This window comes from Coloeus monedula (assembly GCF_965178545.1).
Source record: "Coloeus monedula genome assembly, chromosome: 3".
NCBI lineage: Eukaryota > Metazoa > Chordata > Aves > Passeriformes > Corvidae > Coloeus > Coloeus monedula.
The window spans coordinates 44475232-44492886 of record NC_138783.1 but is presented as its reverse complement, the minus strand read 5'-3'; the positions used below and the strand labels follow the sequence as shown (position 1 = coordinate 44492886).

At 39.9% G+C, this 17655-nt stretch overlaps 1 protein-coding gene across 1 annotated transcript in view; it reads right to left on the bottom strand.

The window, feature by feature from the left end:
* Positions 1-17655, bottom strand: part of ZC3H12C (zinc finger CCCH-type containing 12C) — a 44610-nt gene that overhangs the window by 19647 nt on the left and 7308 nt on the right. Inside the window, exon 2 of the mRNA XM_082278714.1 lies at positions 4517-5283. Coding sequence (XP_082134840.1) covers positions 4517-5211 — 695 coding nt within the window. The 5' untranslated portion in view covers positions 5212-5283. The remainder of the gene's footprint in view (positions 1-4516; positions 5284-17655) is intronic.

Sequence of the window (17655 nt, the reverse complement as noted above, 5' to 3'; positions counted from 1 at the left end):
GCTCTGGCTTGCCAGAGCAAGTTGTTCTGACCCAAGCCTTTTTCTGTACTGCTCTTAAGGAATTCATGAATCTGCCAGTTCATTAGATACAACCAGTACCACAAATACGACCATTCAGTCACATAATCAGACATATCCTTCCTCCTCTGTGTTGGACCGAGTTGTTCTCCCGATGACAAAAACATCAGGTTATATTTACATGTCTGATGGAAAAGTAATCCTTTCTGATTACCCCCACTCTGAATTAGGAAGCTGAATCAACTCATTTTGCAGCCACCCAGTCACTAGATGAGATGCAGATAAGAAAGCATCCCTGGCAGTGGGATAGAAGCAAGCCTTAAAGGAAATCATTCTGTGTCACTCACTGGATGTTTTGTGAAACTACATCCTTAATTAGCCATGGAATGGAGACACAGGGCAGCACAGTCTTTGATCCTTTGACATCAGTCACCTCAGCCTTCTCCACAAGACTTTCCCTCCCCATCAAATACATCCTTTAAAGGAAAATTAGTAGCTCTTATATAGAATAATTCTTACAGTAAAAGGTATCATCAAGTATGTTCATTACAACTACATGGGAGTAAGAATACAGATCACAGTCTAACCATTCCTGTGATAGCATATGAGAAAGCTTCCAAGAACACCTCTCAAAAGACTATCTACAGTCTTGCTTAGGGCACAGGCCCATTTCCCTTTAGCAACTCCAGAGTGAACACATCGGCCACAGCTCGGAATAGCAAGGAGGAAAGACAAAACTGTGACAATCTGTAGTTACCCATAAGAGGATCCTGGACATTTAGATACAGAAGTCTGAAGAAGACTAACTGCAAGTGAACTCCTGTCCCTCCTGCATGTAAAAGCTGAAATCTTTCCAGTGTTTGAAGTGCTTAGTTACTAATACCTATTTCCTTGAAGGGGAAAGGACAGATCCCGTGGGCAAACAACTGGTTGCACAACTGGTGTCAGCAGCTGAGACTCATCTTTTACATCATGGGACTGGCTTTCCTAACCAAGGACTGATTTCTGGAAAAAGGTGAGTGCACTGGACCAACCAGCCAATTGGCAGAGATGCTTTTGTTCTGACCTACACAGCAAGGTGTCACCAATTCAGGAAGCTTCTGGAGTGCTTTTGCAGTAACTTCTTAAAATGTGTGACTGAGGACCTAACAAGTGAATCAGCTGGGCCTCATACTTAGAAACAAGGGAGAACAAGACTTGAGATGGGAAGGTCATGGGCCACCTTTGCTGCAGTGACCATGAGAGGCATACCCTGTGAAGAAAGAGCAAGGCAAAAAGCATGATTACAAGACCAGAATTCAGGAGAGCAGATTTTGGCCTACCCAGGAGAATCCCATGCAGAGAAGAGTGCACAGGACAGATGGCAGATTTTTAAAGGATCACCCATGCCAAGCTCAAGACTGGCCCACAGCAATGTGCGGGAAGTTGGGCAAAGGTAACAGGACAAGACTTTCCCTCAGCTGACTTTTGGGAACTCTGAAATGGGATATTGTGAGGCTGCTGGGCCCTGATGGGTATTGAAGGAGCTGGCTAATGACATTGTAAGGCCTCTCTTGGCAATTTTTGAAAGGTTGTGGTGATGGGGGATATTCCTAAGGTCTAGAAAAGTACAAATATACCTCCCATTTTAAAGGAGGGCAAGAAAGCAATTCAGGGACCTACAAAGCTGGTCAGCCTCACCTTGATCCCTACAAAGGTGATGGAGCAAATCATCCTGCAAACCCTTTCTGTATGTAGATTGGATGAAGGTGACTGGGAACAGTCAGCATGGATTTATGAAGGAGAAATATGCTTGACCAGCCTCATAGCCTTTTATGGTGAGATGACTTGTTCAGTGAATGAAGAGAGCAGTGGACACTTTATTGTGGCTTTAACAAAGCTTCTGACAGCTTTGTTCTTGCAACAGCCTTCTCTTATCACAACCTCACTGACAAACTAAGGAAGCTGGGGCAAGGTAAGAGGATAGAGAGCTGGACTGAAATCTGACTTGAACGGCTGCACTCAAAGGGTTATGCTTAGTGGCATAAAGTCCAGTTGAAGGTAAGTCAGGATCTGTGTACTCCAGGGACTGACATGGGGGAATGCACTGCTTAACATCTGCATAATGACCCAGATAACAGAACAGAGTCCATCCACCCTCAGCAAGTTTGTGGCGGATGCTCAGCTGGGAGGAGAACACCACATGGGTGTACTCTCACTCTGAGGGATCCTGGTCAGGGTAGAGCAAGGGGCTAACAGGTACCTCAGCAAGTTCAACAGAGGGAAATGCCAATCCTGCAGCTGGGGAGGACTAACGCTGATCATCAGTACAGGCTGGGGGCTGACCATCTGGAAAGCAACTCTGAAGTGAGGAACACTGGGGTTCTGGTGAACACCAAGCTGATCAAGAGGCACCAATCTGCATTTGCAGCAGAGAACACCAACAGCCTCCTGGGCTGCATTAGGAAAAGTGCTGCCAGCAGGTTTTGGGAGGGGATCCTTCTCTACTCACACATCTGGAGTGCTGGGTTCAGTTCTGGGCTCCCCCATGTAAGACAGACATAGACAATACTGGAGAAAGGCCAGTGAAGCACAACAAAATTAATCAAGAGACTGGTGCTTTCAAACAAGGAGGAAAGGCTGAGAGATCTGGGACTGTGTAGCCTAGAGAAGAGAAGGCTTGGGAAGATCTTATCCATGTGTCTAAATACCCAATGGGAAGAAATAAAGGCAACAGAAACTGACTTCTCACTGGTGTTCAGTGACAGAACAAGGGGCAATGGGCACAAAACAGAATACAAGAAATGTTGCTTAAACATAAAATAAGGAAATTTTCTTACAATGAGGGCATTCAAACAATGGCCAAGAGAATATGTTGAGTCTCCATCTCCTTAGAGACATTTAAAACCCAACTTGACGTGGCCTTGAACTGACACAGTTCTGTGTAGGAATCTCCAAAGGCCCCTTCCAAATGGAATGATTCTATGGTTACATTTGGTAGAAAACAAGTAAAGACCTGTTAATTTGATTCTGGGATACAGAACAACCATTCTATTAATAGTTTAATCTGTTCTAAGGCCCTGCCACATGCATCACATACATTCATATTTGGTTCATTTGATGCAGGTGGTCAAGAAAGTAAATTGAACATAGGAAGGCAGATGCTAAATATTTACGCTAATAGCTGAATAAACATTAAGGAAAACTGACAGATCTGGAGCTAATTCTGGAATGCATTCAGTTCAGTTTGTAGGAGAAGTTGAACCCAAGTCCATCCACCAAATCTGAGCCATGCTAACTAGCTAAGACACAACTGTTTTGGCTTTATGTGAAGTACAGTAAAAACCCATTTTAGAAGTCTCTGGATAACTTCTTGTTTGAGCGCCAGCATCGTTTTTATTCAACTGGACATGCCTTCTCCACAGCTCAAGTTAACCCAAGAGATAAGGAATGATACATCCAGCAGAAAGAACTCACAGGAATACACCATATTAAAAAAGTAATATCCTTGCCTTATGGGCTAACTCCTCTACTTAAAAAAACAAAACCCATCATACTGGCATAAATAAGTGGTATATTTAAATTTTAATTTTAAAAGCTTGATTTAAAGGGAGCTGACTTGATTACAAGCTAAAAAAATCCCCTGCCAGGGTATTTTTTTAGGCCAGGAAAGTCTTGCACTAACTTTTATTCCTAAGATAATGAAAACCATATTACGTTGTCAGAAAACTAAAACTGGCCTCCTAAACCTTGCTGTTAGTAATAAGATAATCCTTATGACTTACTGAAAGAGTTACTAATCAATTTATCATTTAATGATTTATATTGCCATAAAACCCTAATCTCTCAGCATGTCTCTCTGCCATTTCCTTCTCTCTTTAATCATGGATGAAGCATGAGCCTCTCGCCTTCACAGGCAAGTTTGTTGTCATGCAACCAGATGACTGGGTCAGGATCAGTGAATGCTGAAGGTAAGTGTGCTATCTGTGGGCATATAAGCGAAAGTCATCTTTCACACACTAATCCCAACAATTAATGTCAATAAAACCTAACTCCAAAACTGATAACCAAGACCAATGTTATGGGCAGATCAGTTCTCACAGATTAGCTGACCAAGAATTATCCCTTAAGCTGCTTAATTTTACATCACTATTTTATAGTCTTAAGGAATCTTACATTTGCTGTAACTTTCTGTATGTAACTCTATCCAGCAATTGCCTGTAGCAATGGTGACTACCAAAAATTAAGGACTACACTGGTAGTGAGACAGAGAGATTTGATATCTGCCTACAATGAGAGATTGGCATTAACCTCTGGTTTTTCTACCAGTGAGTAGTACACCACTGAAGTCTTTCAGACCTGTAGCCTGGTTACAAGATGGGCACACTGTGTGGTTAACAAAGGCACTTACAAGAGACCCTGCATACAGTTTTAGGCACACCAAACAATAGTGCTTGAAAGGGGCAAGACCCTTCAGTTTCCATTTAAATAGAAAAGCAAAACCTTCATAGTCACATACCTCATTGCAACATTGCTGCCATCAATAACTATTGGCCTCAGGTTGTCTCCATCCTCTGTCACATCCTCCTGCAGTGGAGACTCTGACCTCTGAGACTCTATGGAAGATGCTTCACGCATTACACTAGTGTTAGCATTACTTACAGTCTGATCAGTCTCAGTTTTATTCCCAAGTTTGACAAGTTCTCCCAAAATATCATTTATTAAAGCATCAGTACCAAGTTTATTTAGTACAAGTTGAACCTGCTCTTCAGAGTAACCCAACTTAAGTGCAAACTCCAGTTTGGTTTGATATTCTTTCACCACATCAGGAGGCTTTTTGACTTCCTTAGGTACTATCTGAGCCTCTTCTATCCTAAAGTCTTGTAAGATTTCATTTCTTTTTAGTATATGAGGCTCTAAGCAAGGAGATCGGCACAGCTGTCGGTGAGTCTTAGGCAATAAATGTGACTCCGATGCAGAATTATTCAGTCTCTCTGAATCATTATCAGAATTTGTGCTTTCTTCAGAGTCACAGCTGGAGCTTCCAGAAGTCTCTTCAGACGCCTCCTTTTCTACGTCTTCTTTCCTAGAATTAACCTTATCCATCGTTGGCTTCTCTGCCATCGACCAAGGTACAATTGCATTTATTTGTGTGCCAGTGCTCCCCACATAAAGGTGGCCTAAGTCATGCCCCAGATGATCCTTCAAGCCCATGAAGCTGCTGCATGTACTTGACTCCACTTTGCTGTTTTTCTTGTATTCCTGAATATAAAGTGTTCCGTATTCCTAAAGAGAAAACAAAAACGTTGCAACTGGTTACATGCATTACTTGTTTTCTGTTTTCTTGCTGCTTCCTCAGAACTGCATTTATTCTCTTGCAGCAGAGAAATAGGACTTCTTTCTTTGTTTAAACATGGAGGGCTTTCTGTGGGAAAAACTCTTCCTAAGGAACATCTATAGCTAAGTGGATAAATACCTAATCATCTGTCTTTTGAATGTATCAAATGTTTTTACTTACACATTTCTAGAAATGGATTTATGAAAGAATATGAAACCAAAGACTTCAAGTTTACCTACTGTAATGCAGAAGCAGGAGTAGAGTCATTATTTAAAAACAATGAGATATTTCTTCTAGCATAAGATTGTGTTGTAACAATGAAAAAAAAAGTGACTATAAAATACAAACACTAGAAAAGGTTTTCAAACTAAATACCTTAGACTATGTTGAACAGAAAGAAATTAAGAGTAGTGCTAGATTCTCTGGCTTATTAGTAACAGAAAACACAACTAAATAAAAACTTATTGGCCCTGAAAGACACCATCAGTTCAACTGAATACACTCAAACTATTTCTGAATTCCCTTATAAAGTGATAATTAAGTCAAGAAAGACTAATTGCTCTCAACAGAGTGTTGTATTACTAACACATAGAGCATTTAGGGACATGGATTGATCTAATGGCCAATAAAGCCAATGGAAGTCTTTGCACTAATTCCAACAGACCATTCATCAAGCCAACAAGGCAACAAAATTAAAAGCTGATTTCAGCTCCTGCACTAGACTTGTGCAAGCCTTTTGATAAATCAAAACTATACATGTATAGACAGGAGCCACTTAGGAAGAATGGAAGAAAAAAAGTTGCAGTTTTCTGGACTTCATACACTTGCCATACTGGATTTCCCAGAGGAATTTTGCGTAACAGTAGTTACACAAAAGTTAGTTACCCATTTCATCACAAATATTACTTCAACAACCTACATTTATAGGCAGATTGCTATCTCTTTCCCTTACTTTGTTCTTTTCAACAGGAATCTTTGCTAACTGATTCAATAAAGAAAATAAAAACATAAATTATTTCTCATAAATAAAAATGGACCATATGGACCAATTGTACTGCAAGGTTACCATGAAAAAGAAGAATTTAAATTAAGGAAAGACTATGAAACAAAGAGTTCTTTCACACTTCCATCTTGTAAGGCAGAATATAAAGCAAGATATAGAGACAAAGGACTTCACTTGAACTTGACAGATACACTACAGACACAAATTTCATCAAGGAGGATATACTGAGAAAAAAAACACTGTGTCAAACAGTCTCTTGATCTATACTAATAGAAATTACAGGTATGTTTCATGAACAGTTAAAATTCTGTCAGCAAATACATTAACTCTCCCATCCCCTTACAGGTGAGCATTTAAGATTGACCCAGTGTATTTTGCTCTTCTTGGGATAAAGATTTGAGAGTGTGCACCAGAGAAATTCATCCAGGCTTCAGATTAGAGAGAATCAAACAAACAATCCAATCCACAGTTCAGTAAAAGTAGATTCTATAGGCAGGGAGTGCCAAGACATCACCATTGTGGTGGAGCGTCCTGGTTATGGGGCACATAAACTTAATTTACCTAAACATGTCTAGTTAAAATAAATAAATCTTATCGATCATCGGTGCTTTCATCTCCAACACCTTAATCCAGGCAATACTGATAGGGAAGAAAACAAAGTTTTATTTAGATATTATATTGTTAGAAGGCAGTAGGGCTGTAATTCTCAGGCAGTGTATTAATGAATGTTACCTTCTCTTAACTCAAAGCTTCAGGATTTCAAGCAACCCACAGATTAAACACAACAAGAATTTAGGAAATGGACCTTTTCACACGGTGATTTATTAACTAAGATAATACACTCGATAGCACAGAGCTAGTAACAAATCACAGTATTCCAATAAAAGGATACAGTTAAAAACCCAATACTGTGGCCTTCACGGAACTGACACACACACACACACACACACACAAATTAAAACAAATCGCAAACAAGCAGCCCCTATTGGAAGCCAGGCTGCTTAGCAACCGGCCTCTAGTTGCTAGGATGCGCTCCTTTAACATACCATCATGAATACTAGCACAGCCAAAGAATAATTTGGTATGAACAAAAGCCCATGAAAGAGAGCGGGACTTAAGTGCGTCTGGTTTCCCCTCAGAGAACAATGCAGCTGCCAAACCAATCTGGAAGCCCCGACATCATTGTTCCACCAACCCCACAATCTGCTCTGACTCGAGGAAGTCTAGTTAATGGGCAACACTTTTAAGCTGGACTGAAAAGTTGAGCTGGCTCATGTACCGCTGCTGCAGAATACAGGGAGATAATGGGTCACTGCCTAAATCCGTGTACTGTGAAATGTCATTTTAGTACTGAACTAAAAGTGAAGGGAGGAGTTTTTTTGGCGGGGGGGGAGGGGGGGAAGAAGAGGTTGCATATTAACAGCATCAAATACCAAAAGCCTGCAGTGCACAGATTAGAAAGAGAATTTTTTTTTTTTTAGTGTTAGTTAAAATAATACTTAAGTCATTCTCCAATCACTTCTTTCTTGAAGTTTAAGTGATTTACAGCAACTAGAATCATAACACCCTCCACTGGGATTCAAAGAAGTCACTAGCATATGAATGTGTCTGAAGACCAGGCATTATATGAAACGTACTTCAGATGATTTGCACATCAACTGCGTATGAAAAATGACCATAGTCTGAGCTTGGTCCATTGTTAGGAATATATACATAATCAGCCTCACATCTATCTGCTTTAATTCTCCTGTCAATCTCCATCGTGCTCCAATATATAACTGCTTGTTTTGCAAAGAACTCTACTGTTTTTCAGAAACTATTTGAAGAACAGAATAATAAAAGCAGCAGCTTTAACATCTCCCACAGATAATATGCAGTCATTATACTACTGCTTTAAAAGGATTGTTAAAATTGTATTTGTACTGTAAATCCAAAGCTAAATATTTCTGAAATAGTTTTGCATAAGCAGTACACTATTCTTGGCATTTGGCCTAAACCCTGCATGCAAACTGCATTTATTTTCAGACAACTTTTTACAGTGCCTGTGAACTTTGTACATCGTATTTGTGGTCAGTAGCATGTCTTAGAAACATTACACTTTGGAGCTCCCATCATTATGTCCTTTATGAGATTCATTGACTAGAACCATGAAAATCAGATGTCACTGTTGAATGCTGCTGATTATTTTGTCTTGGTTTGGTTAGTGAAGAGCAACATGCCAGGCAATCAATTTGAATGAATCTGTATTCCAAATAAACACTAGTGTACCTATACACAGGACAATGAAGCTCATGAAAACCAGAAAAGGTCACATTTATCTAAGGAGTAACATCAGCTAAGAACTCCTTTATTTACAAGGAGCTTTTATTACACACATATGGTTCAAAAGTATGCTGACTGATACAATGCAATACAGCTAAGAAAAGGATCTATTACAAATTCTGTCTCAAATGAGAGATAAACAAAAATCATCCAAAAATTCCAGTCAAGAAAGTCTTCACCTTTTGGTTACGCTCACCACAGCTCAGTAAAAGAATTTGTATTTATGAAAAAGTTACTAAAATGGCTAACTCCCAATTTTGACATACCTATGATAAGTTTTAAACTGTAGCCTGTTTGAAACTACAGCGTCTCACACTGTGATCACTCTTAAAGGCTTAAAATACTGTATGTACATTTATCAAATATAAATGTAATAATCCAGATGAGCACTTCATTGCAGTAGTATAATCTTTTCCCATTTTTTTAGAGGTTGCCACTATTTCGCACTAACCGTTAACAACAATCAACCCATCGATTCACCTCCACACAAAACAGAAATATTTCTCAAAGGGATGTGGGCAAGTAGATCACCTAATCTTTTACTGTGTATTCAGAATATTTTTGCTCTACTTACAGTTGAGCATAAAAGAAGCAATTTAATGCAAATTTAGTTCACAGAGGAAAATAGTAAAGTAGTGTCATGTGGCACAGTGTAACAGAAAATGTGTATTCTCAAAAGACCATCAACAAGATTCTGAAGATACACTCTACAAGGAAATAGTTCAACATGTTTTCACACAGGTAGACTTTTTCTTAAGTCTTCTAAACACAAAATGGAAAATATTTAAATCAGTTCGTTGAAACACTCATTACTTGTCACAAACAGAAGTGCAGAGCTGCTCAGAAAAGCAAAAAAAGATAATGTATCCGTTACCCAAATGATAAAGATACTGCAACAATACAAATAAAATAATGAATATGTAATAAATACCTACTGCTGTAGTTTCTATGTATTTAATTACCATTGTATTTCAGTGAGTGCTGTTGTCTGCATCATTCTGTCCAACAAAGGAGGGATGTCCCATTGAACAGATTGGTTAATGCTCTAGGGCAACAGATGTCTACTGGAACTGCAGGAGACCAGCAACTGGTGGCCTGCCCATCTTCTGAAAACTTTCAATAGACTCATGCATATGTTCACACAATAGGGCATGTGGTAGAAATGCAAACCTCTTTTTAACCCTTTTATATGCTCTCTTTCCCTCTCAACTGATATATGAAGGTCTTTGTTTTGGACTTTTTTTTTTTTTACAGGATCCTTGGAACACAGGCTCATGGAGTACACAGTGTTTGTTCTTCAGCCTAACATCCGAACTCAAAACATAAAACAAAATAGATTAGAAACTTTATAAAAACAGACGGGCTAGATCTGACACACTGATAACTGGTTTTCAAAGCTCAAAACCTTTGACTGTAACACATTCCTATTTGAGAGCACCCTAATGCTCAATCTTACACTATGGGTATCTTCAGATAGCCCATAATGGAGCTCTTCCTTTTTCTACAAACACGGGAAATTTCACCCATTGTATGGTATAATGGAAAGGTGTCTAATTTTGTTTTTCCTTGAAAGCTTTTTCTACTAGTCACAATAATAGCTTATTTGCAAAAAAAGGGTAAATACCTGTAACTTAAAAGTTGAAACCTCTCCTTCTAGCCAGCGGGCTAGAGAGAATTTGTTCTGTCGATGGCTACTACCTACCATTTTCAAATTCTGGGAAATACACCATTACTGATGCTTTCAAAAGTTCCTTAGTAGAACGCACTGTGTGAGATCAATGCTCTTTAATATACTTAGTCTTAGCACATAACTGTTTTTCTTTCCCTCTTTTTCCAAGAGACACCCAAAGTGTGCAAATCTCAGCCGACACACAGGCTAGCTCGTTGTCCAAACACAAGCTGATAACGCTGCAACACCAGAAAGGTGAACCATCCCGTTTGTGCAGAGAGAAGCCCCTATACTTACGTTGGTTGGAAAACACACAGACATTGGTTTCTCGTAGCTGTTCCAGAAGCAACTCCTTAACACGATTTCAGCTGCAGACTTCAGGCAAGCAAGCAGAACAATGAATGGACGAACAGATGGACCCGCGATGTCTTTGCTTAACCTATTACTGAGCGGCCGCGGAGCCAATCACGGCCCGCAGAGCTCACAATTAGTTGGCTGGGCAGATGCAAGGCAACCTCCCCACCCTGCATCAGGTTCGGAGGTTTCTAAGATAAGCAAGTTGATGTCATTCTCAGGGTCTGCCCCGGGCAGCATGTGTATTAACGAGGGGTGTGCAGCAACAATAGGCCATACAAAAGAGACTAGCAGGCAGCTGCTGTATGAGAGCCAGAGTCATTAGGGAGCAGGCTGCCAACAAGAAACACCTGGCTTGGGCAGACTTCAGCTTCTCCTCATTGTTTCTAATTCATGAAACAAAGAAAAGAATTATTTTTTAAGTAGTAAAAATTGTGAGTTTCTATTAAAATGTATCAGTCTGAAAGAATATAACACCTTCTATTATGGAAACAAAAAGTTCTTTGTCAGGAAAAATATTAAAGAGAAATAAATCTATCAGTAGCTATTGTAATCCTCTTTTCTTGTTAGCAAAATTAATCATAGTGGTATGAAGCACAAGGAGGTATGAAAGGAGCCCACACTAAACACTGAAATGTATTCAGAAACTGCTTTCTGAATTTTCTGACAGTTTTCTACATTAGTCAATAATTGCAACAAACTTGCATTTACACACAACTCGAAGAGTACTTGTGGGTAATTTCAAAGGAGGGGATGAAAGTGTTTAAACTAAAATGACATAATATTAATATATGGAATAATGGATATTTTTAAGCGGTTGAAACATCAGAGCACTTGTTAGAAAGGAACTAAGAACCACACTTTTGTTCTGGAGTCACTTATATTTCTTTGCAACAGAACTTCTTTCCTTTTTTTTTTTTTTCATAGATCTGTTCTAGATGCCAAGATCTTTCCATCTCTTCTCAATGACAGAATATTTGAACAGAAGTCTCGAGCTAGGTTACAGCCAACTCTTTATTGTTTTTATTTTCAATTGAAATAATCCACATAGAAACACAAACTCCAGTCCACATCTCCCCTCACTGCCCAACATTTCCAGTGCACAACACAGACATTTAGCAACATAACCCTAGCAAGGTTTGATGCTTGATAAAAAAAGGTGGTGTCCTGTGGACTTTCAAATAAGAATTTGCCACTGCTGATAACTTCAATGAAGATAGGTCAACACACAGAGGGAAGGGATTCTGCATTTGCAAATGTTCATCTGAATGACTACTAGAAAAGCGTATTTACTGAGCTTTGGAATCATTACATGACTAAAAGCAATAATGAGAACCACAGAGACAGCTGTCCTCTTCTGCTTGTGAGGACAGGCAAACTGCTGGGAAATATCTACTGCGATTTAACAGAAGAATGAGAATAGGTTTGTTAGAACTGTTTCTAGAAACTTCTCAAGCTTTATGTGGATATTAAAGCAATTCAACACAGTAAATGAAATCACATACCATCATGCTATTACACTGATGCATTTATCAGGTGCACAGATATTAAACTTCAAAGAAGAAACCCCAACTACAGTTTCTCTGCACTGTCCATTAAACACTCCCAAAAACAACTACTAACACCACAATTTGGGATCTTTTAAGTCAGAAGCAGGAGGAGACTCCACACTAATTTCTGCCACTGTGAATACAAAGACTGAGAGAAAGCTACCCACGAGCACAGTGGGATGCCTGATCCCCAGCACTGGATTAAGCCTCTTTGCAAACAGCGAATAAAAGCAGTGATCTGAAAAAGCTAATCAGTCCCTGCTGTGGTATTTAGACTACCTCAGTTGCCGGTATTGGATAATGTTAAGCATATTAAAACTTCTGTAGGCAAAATTGGAAGCCAGTCCAGTTCATCTATGTCCAAGAACTGCACTTAAATGCAAGCAGGATCACTTGGCTAGTCATTTGTTATCTCCCTGATTAGAGCCAGGCATTTCTTTTGCAATACCAGAGATGCTTGCTTTGCAGAGACACATATGATACCCTTTATATACATCTGTAACAGAGAACTCTGTGGCAGAGAAGTGCTGTATTTAGGGCTCTACAAGCACAACTAGTAAAGTGTATGAACTGGCTTAGAAATCTGCCTTAAAAATAATGTTGTAAGAAGTTCACTTGCAAATATCTGCCCCCTCTATATCTTCTACAGTAACAACAAGAATACCATCCTGTTCTGTGTACCACTCCAACTCTCCCTATACCAAGTACATGTCTTCAGGGAACCAGGGATAAACTTTAGTTGCAGATTAATGTTCATGCAAACACCATGCTGCAGCACTACGAGCAAAGTGAGAATGGATGCAATCTGAAGACTTACATTATATTGTCAAATTTACAGTATTCTAGCAAGCTAAAGTTGTGTGAATTAAGAAGACATTTTCTAATTATCTTGTGTGCAATATCGGTTACTTAAACCAGCTGCCTCCTCTGGAAGCATCTTCTCAGCTCCTCCCTAAAAGAAGTTGGGTTGTCAAAGGTTTACAAGGTGTCAGATGGTCCTATTAAATCATGCTTGTGATGACAGAAAAGCATTCATATCAAGGTTTAACCAGTACATGAGGCTTCCTTGTGGGAATGATGAGCTCACCAAAGACACTTTAGTATGAAACACTGTGGCTCTGTCATCGTATTTGTGAAAGGCTGTAAGAGCATAACCAGAAGGTACACAGCACAAAAGGACAAAGCAAGTTCTACTTCTTGAGCTAAAACCTCCAAATCCAAAAACTAGTTCAACAGCTTCCTATTACACAAAATACAAAGAGGAAGTAAATTAAAGCCAAACACAGCAAATGTAATAGCTCCTTCAAATTTCTGGTCTTGCAAGATGAGTAAACTATAAAAACCTATTTTTGTGGCTGCTAGCTATGGGGCATTTTGCACAGTGCTTGTCAGGTCCCTAGTGCCACTTCAGATTAAACGGCAGGCCAGCACAAAATCCTGAATTGCCTGGAGGTGATAGGCTCAGAGACTCCATGGTGGAAGGAGATTTCAGAATGGCACACAGGAAGGGGATGAGATGCTGCAGAGAGACACAGACCAGGGTGTTTCTTGGTTTGGCTGAGGGGTGGGAAGGAGAGCATCCCCTTTAACCCCCCCCCCCCCCCACTGCCCAGTTTGGTGTGAAAAGCATGCATGGAAGGATCAGAGAGACCAAAGAGGGGAGAGCTGGAGCAGCTGGGAAATTCAGACAGCAGAAGCTGAAGATACTAGGGAAGCACTGCTATAAGCCAGAAAAAAACCCCTAAAAAACCTCAAAACCCAAAAAAACTAAAAAAAAAAAAAAAAAGCTGCTAGTTCCAGCCAAATCTTGCTGTTTCAAGTACATTGAAAACAAAGCCTTATTTAAAAAGAAATTATTTTATGCAAGCATATAAAGTGGTCATTCTGTCATTCTGTAACTCCAGTGGTATTACTGCAGCAATTAGAAAGACAATTTGTCCCATTAAAGTATTTAATTATCTTTTATTGTAGAACTTTATGCTAAGCCTCCTCTAATAAATGATGCCTTTGTAAGAACACACTGCAAAAGTTAAATCAACCATGTACCACAGCATTTATGAATAGAAACTAAGGTTATAAGCTACAGACAAAACTCAGCCAAAAAAATGTAAAAAATTTACATTTACTGTTGTACTTGGGAGCTGCAAAGGAAATGCTTATCTCTAAACTTACAAGGGGACAATACAAAAAGAATATTCCTTTCAAGTTATGTGAAGAGATGTAAACTATCTTAAGTAGAATGCTTGAAAGAAGTTCACCTAGTTTTGAGGAGTGGTAAGTGGTGCTCTAGACTGGATCTACACACAGTCAAAAACAGACAAAAACCCACCACCACTCCACAGCCATACAAAGGAGTGAATTAAATGACCCATAAAGAGTGCCTAGAATTCAGAAAAAGAACTGATATTATGATAAAGACGACCTAGAGAATAACTAAGCTTTAAAAACCCCCATATTTTAAAATAAGGTTCAACTGTATTTTCAAATGCAGTGCAATTGCTCTGTAGAAAAATACGCACTTTCAAATGCATTAAAACAAAGTGGGGAAGAGTTCTTTCACTCTTAGAAAAAAGACTATCTCTCTCTAGTTATACTTAAAATTTTAAAAAGCAGAGATGCATTTTCCAGCATGGCATTATTTAAAAGAAGGTCAGAATGCCTAGAGTTTCTGGAATAATCCCATTAGATCATCAGTACATAGGCTGCATGCAAGACTTGAGCAAACCCCTGCAACATATATCAGGATGTGCTCTGAGGTTTTGAAGAGAAGCGGAAAACCCCAAGCTTTATCACAAGTAGCGATTACCTTTTTGCTAACCACAGGTAAACAGATCCAGTCTTCGCTTGTCTGTCGGTAGACAAAGGCAGTGACTGTGAGCTGTTCATCACAACATGACAAGGCACCCGCCTGCAGCTGCAGTTTGCCTACATTAGGAGCCCAACAGGCTTGAGCCCCACCAGCCAACTACACAGAAAGCATAAAGCAGCATTCTGCAACACCAAAAAACACTGGTGTCACCCCTCACTACCACAATGAGATGTAGCACCTGAAGTGAAATGTATTTTCTGAAGCAGATTTTAATTTTAAAAGTCAATAGTTTTGATCATGTAGCAAAACTCCACTATTTACCTAAGAGGATGATGAAAAAGTCATTGCCTCAGTACCATAACTTACAGATATCCATTGCAGGCATGGATGCCTAAGCAATGATCCTTTCACAGTATCACAGAATCGCTGAAGTTGGAAGAGACCTCTGTAGGACATCAGCTTCAACTCCCCTGCTCCAGCAGGGCCACCAAGAGCCAGCTGCTGGACCCTGTCCAGACAGCACCTGAACATCTCCAAGAATGGACACTCCACAACCTCCCTAGGCAGCCTGTGCCAGTACTTGGTCATCCTCACAGTAAAAATGCATTTCCTGATGTTCAGATGAAACAGTCTGTGCCCATTGCTTCCAGTCCTGTCCATGGGCACCACTAAAAAGAGGCTGGCTCTGTCTGCTTTGCACACACTGATATTTACACACATTGGTAAGAAACGCACAAGCCTTCCCTTCTCCAGGCCGAACAATTCCAGGTCTCTCAGCCTTTTCTCCTAGAGGAGATGCTCCAGCTCCTTCATCATCTTTCTGGCCTTTTATTAGACTCACTCCAGTAACTCCATGTCTCTCTTGTACTGGGGAGCCCAGATTTATCTCACCAGTGCCAAGCAGAGGGAAAGGATCATCTCCCCTGACGTGCCGCACCACCCCTCCTAACACAACCAGGCCGCTGCTGGCTGCCTCCAGCATGGCGACATACAGCAGGCTCAAGGACTGCCCCATCTTTAAGTGGATGCTCCAACTCAAATGTGGTTAAACCCCAGCACAGACATGCAAGCCACTATAACCACATCTGCACAAGCACACCAGGGCATGCACACAGAAGGATGATCACAGAAGTCTTGTTTCCAACAGCAGTAAGTCACATGTCTAGAAATTCTTGGGGGTTTTTTTGGGAATAGACACAAAGCTCTACCAGAAAGTATTCAGGGGTTTGCAAGCCAGAAAGCACTGAAACCCCTTTCTATGTGCTAAGGTAGCTGTCGGGCAACCACTCTTCATCAACACCATCTCATCAACTGTGAAATGCACTGTCCATTTCTGCAACAAATGGGGAAACAGTGCTTACTTTAAGATTGTAACTGTTTAATTTATTTTTAAATTTTATTGTTTATGAATTGAAGCAGACACTGAAATACAAAGCATTCCAGGAAAAAAAAAAGTTTCCACCAATACATACATGTTAAATTTGATCTCCTCCCACTTCCAGGAAGAGTCACGTTGCCTACATGCTTTCTGAGCATGAAAATTTGAACTGTCTAATTAACTTTCCCAGTGACAATACTGGGAGGCCAGATAATGCCTACAACTGTACAAAGTGTATACCATCATGCTTAGCAAAGTACTTTTATTCAAATTTGTTCTGTCAGAAGAAAATCCTCTAACAAAACTAACATGGTTACATGAAAAAAAAGTATTCTCTTCATTTAAATACACTTAGCTAGTCAACCTAATATCTTTTATCTGTGCCACAGACTATTGTTAAGAGTTTGAAAGGTTCGTCAGAGGAAAATAGGCCTCTCAAACTGTCTAGAGACATGGCCAGGTTGTGTTTCAGGCCATGCTGCTGGCAAAAGAGCTCCATAATCTCCAGGGTTCCTGGACAGAGTTCAAGGTGTTGGTTGGACTCTGTGTCGCCCTAAATGGCTTCACAGTGTTATGCTTATCTGAGAGACAATTCCTATGCCTGTACCACACGGCTGCAGTTGTCCTTTTGGCCTGGAGCCTTCTGCGAGAGAGCTGCCAGCAGTGGATTTTCTGCACGACTTTCAGCCTTGCCATTTACTCTCTATTGGGATGAAAGAGTCAGAGAATATGTTACGGTTCAATTTTTTACCTGGATTTAGTAAGCTAAGAATCAGGGAAGGCAGAGATGATCATGTGGTTTGTCGAGACACACTTAGTACATAACTGTTTTTTACCTTCTGGGGAAGCTTTTAATAGACCTGACAACAGCCAGATCTTACACAAAGTGGGTTACTGTAGCTGCAAATCAAAGTTCCAAATGAACTTGGATTTTTGGAATGAAAGAAAATAGCTGCACAGAAGTCTTACTACCTCAGTATAGCTTTTCTTCAGATTTACTGTATTCCTGAATTCAGGAAAGACCATCAGAAAGTCTCCACACCAAGCTACATACAGGCTTTGAAATTCTAGTATTTTACATGTTAATAAAACAGCTTGCTCATGTTTAATAACCTAATACATCAGAAAGAGACAAACTGTGTTAGTGATTTCACATAATTTTCCTGGCTATTTGCAGTCTTAGAGTCATTCTGAGTTCCAAAGTTTGCAACTTTTAAAGTAGTAATTAATATTGC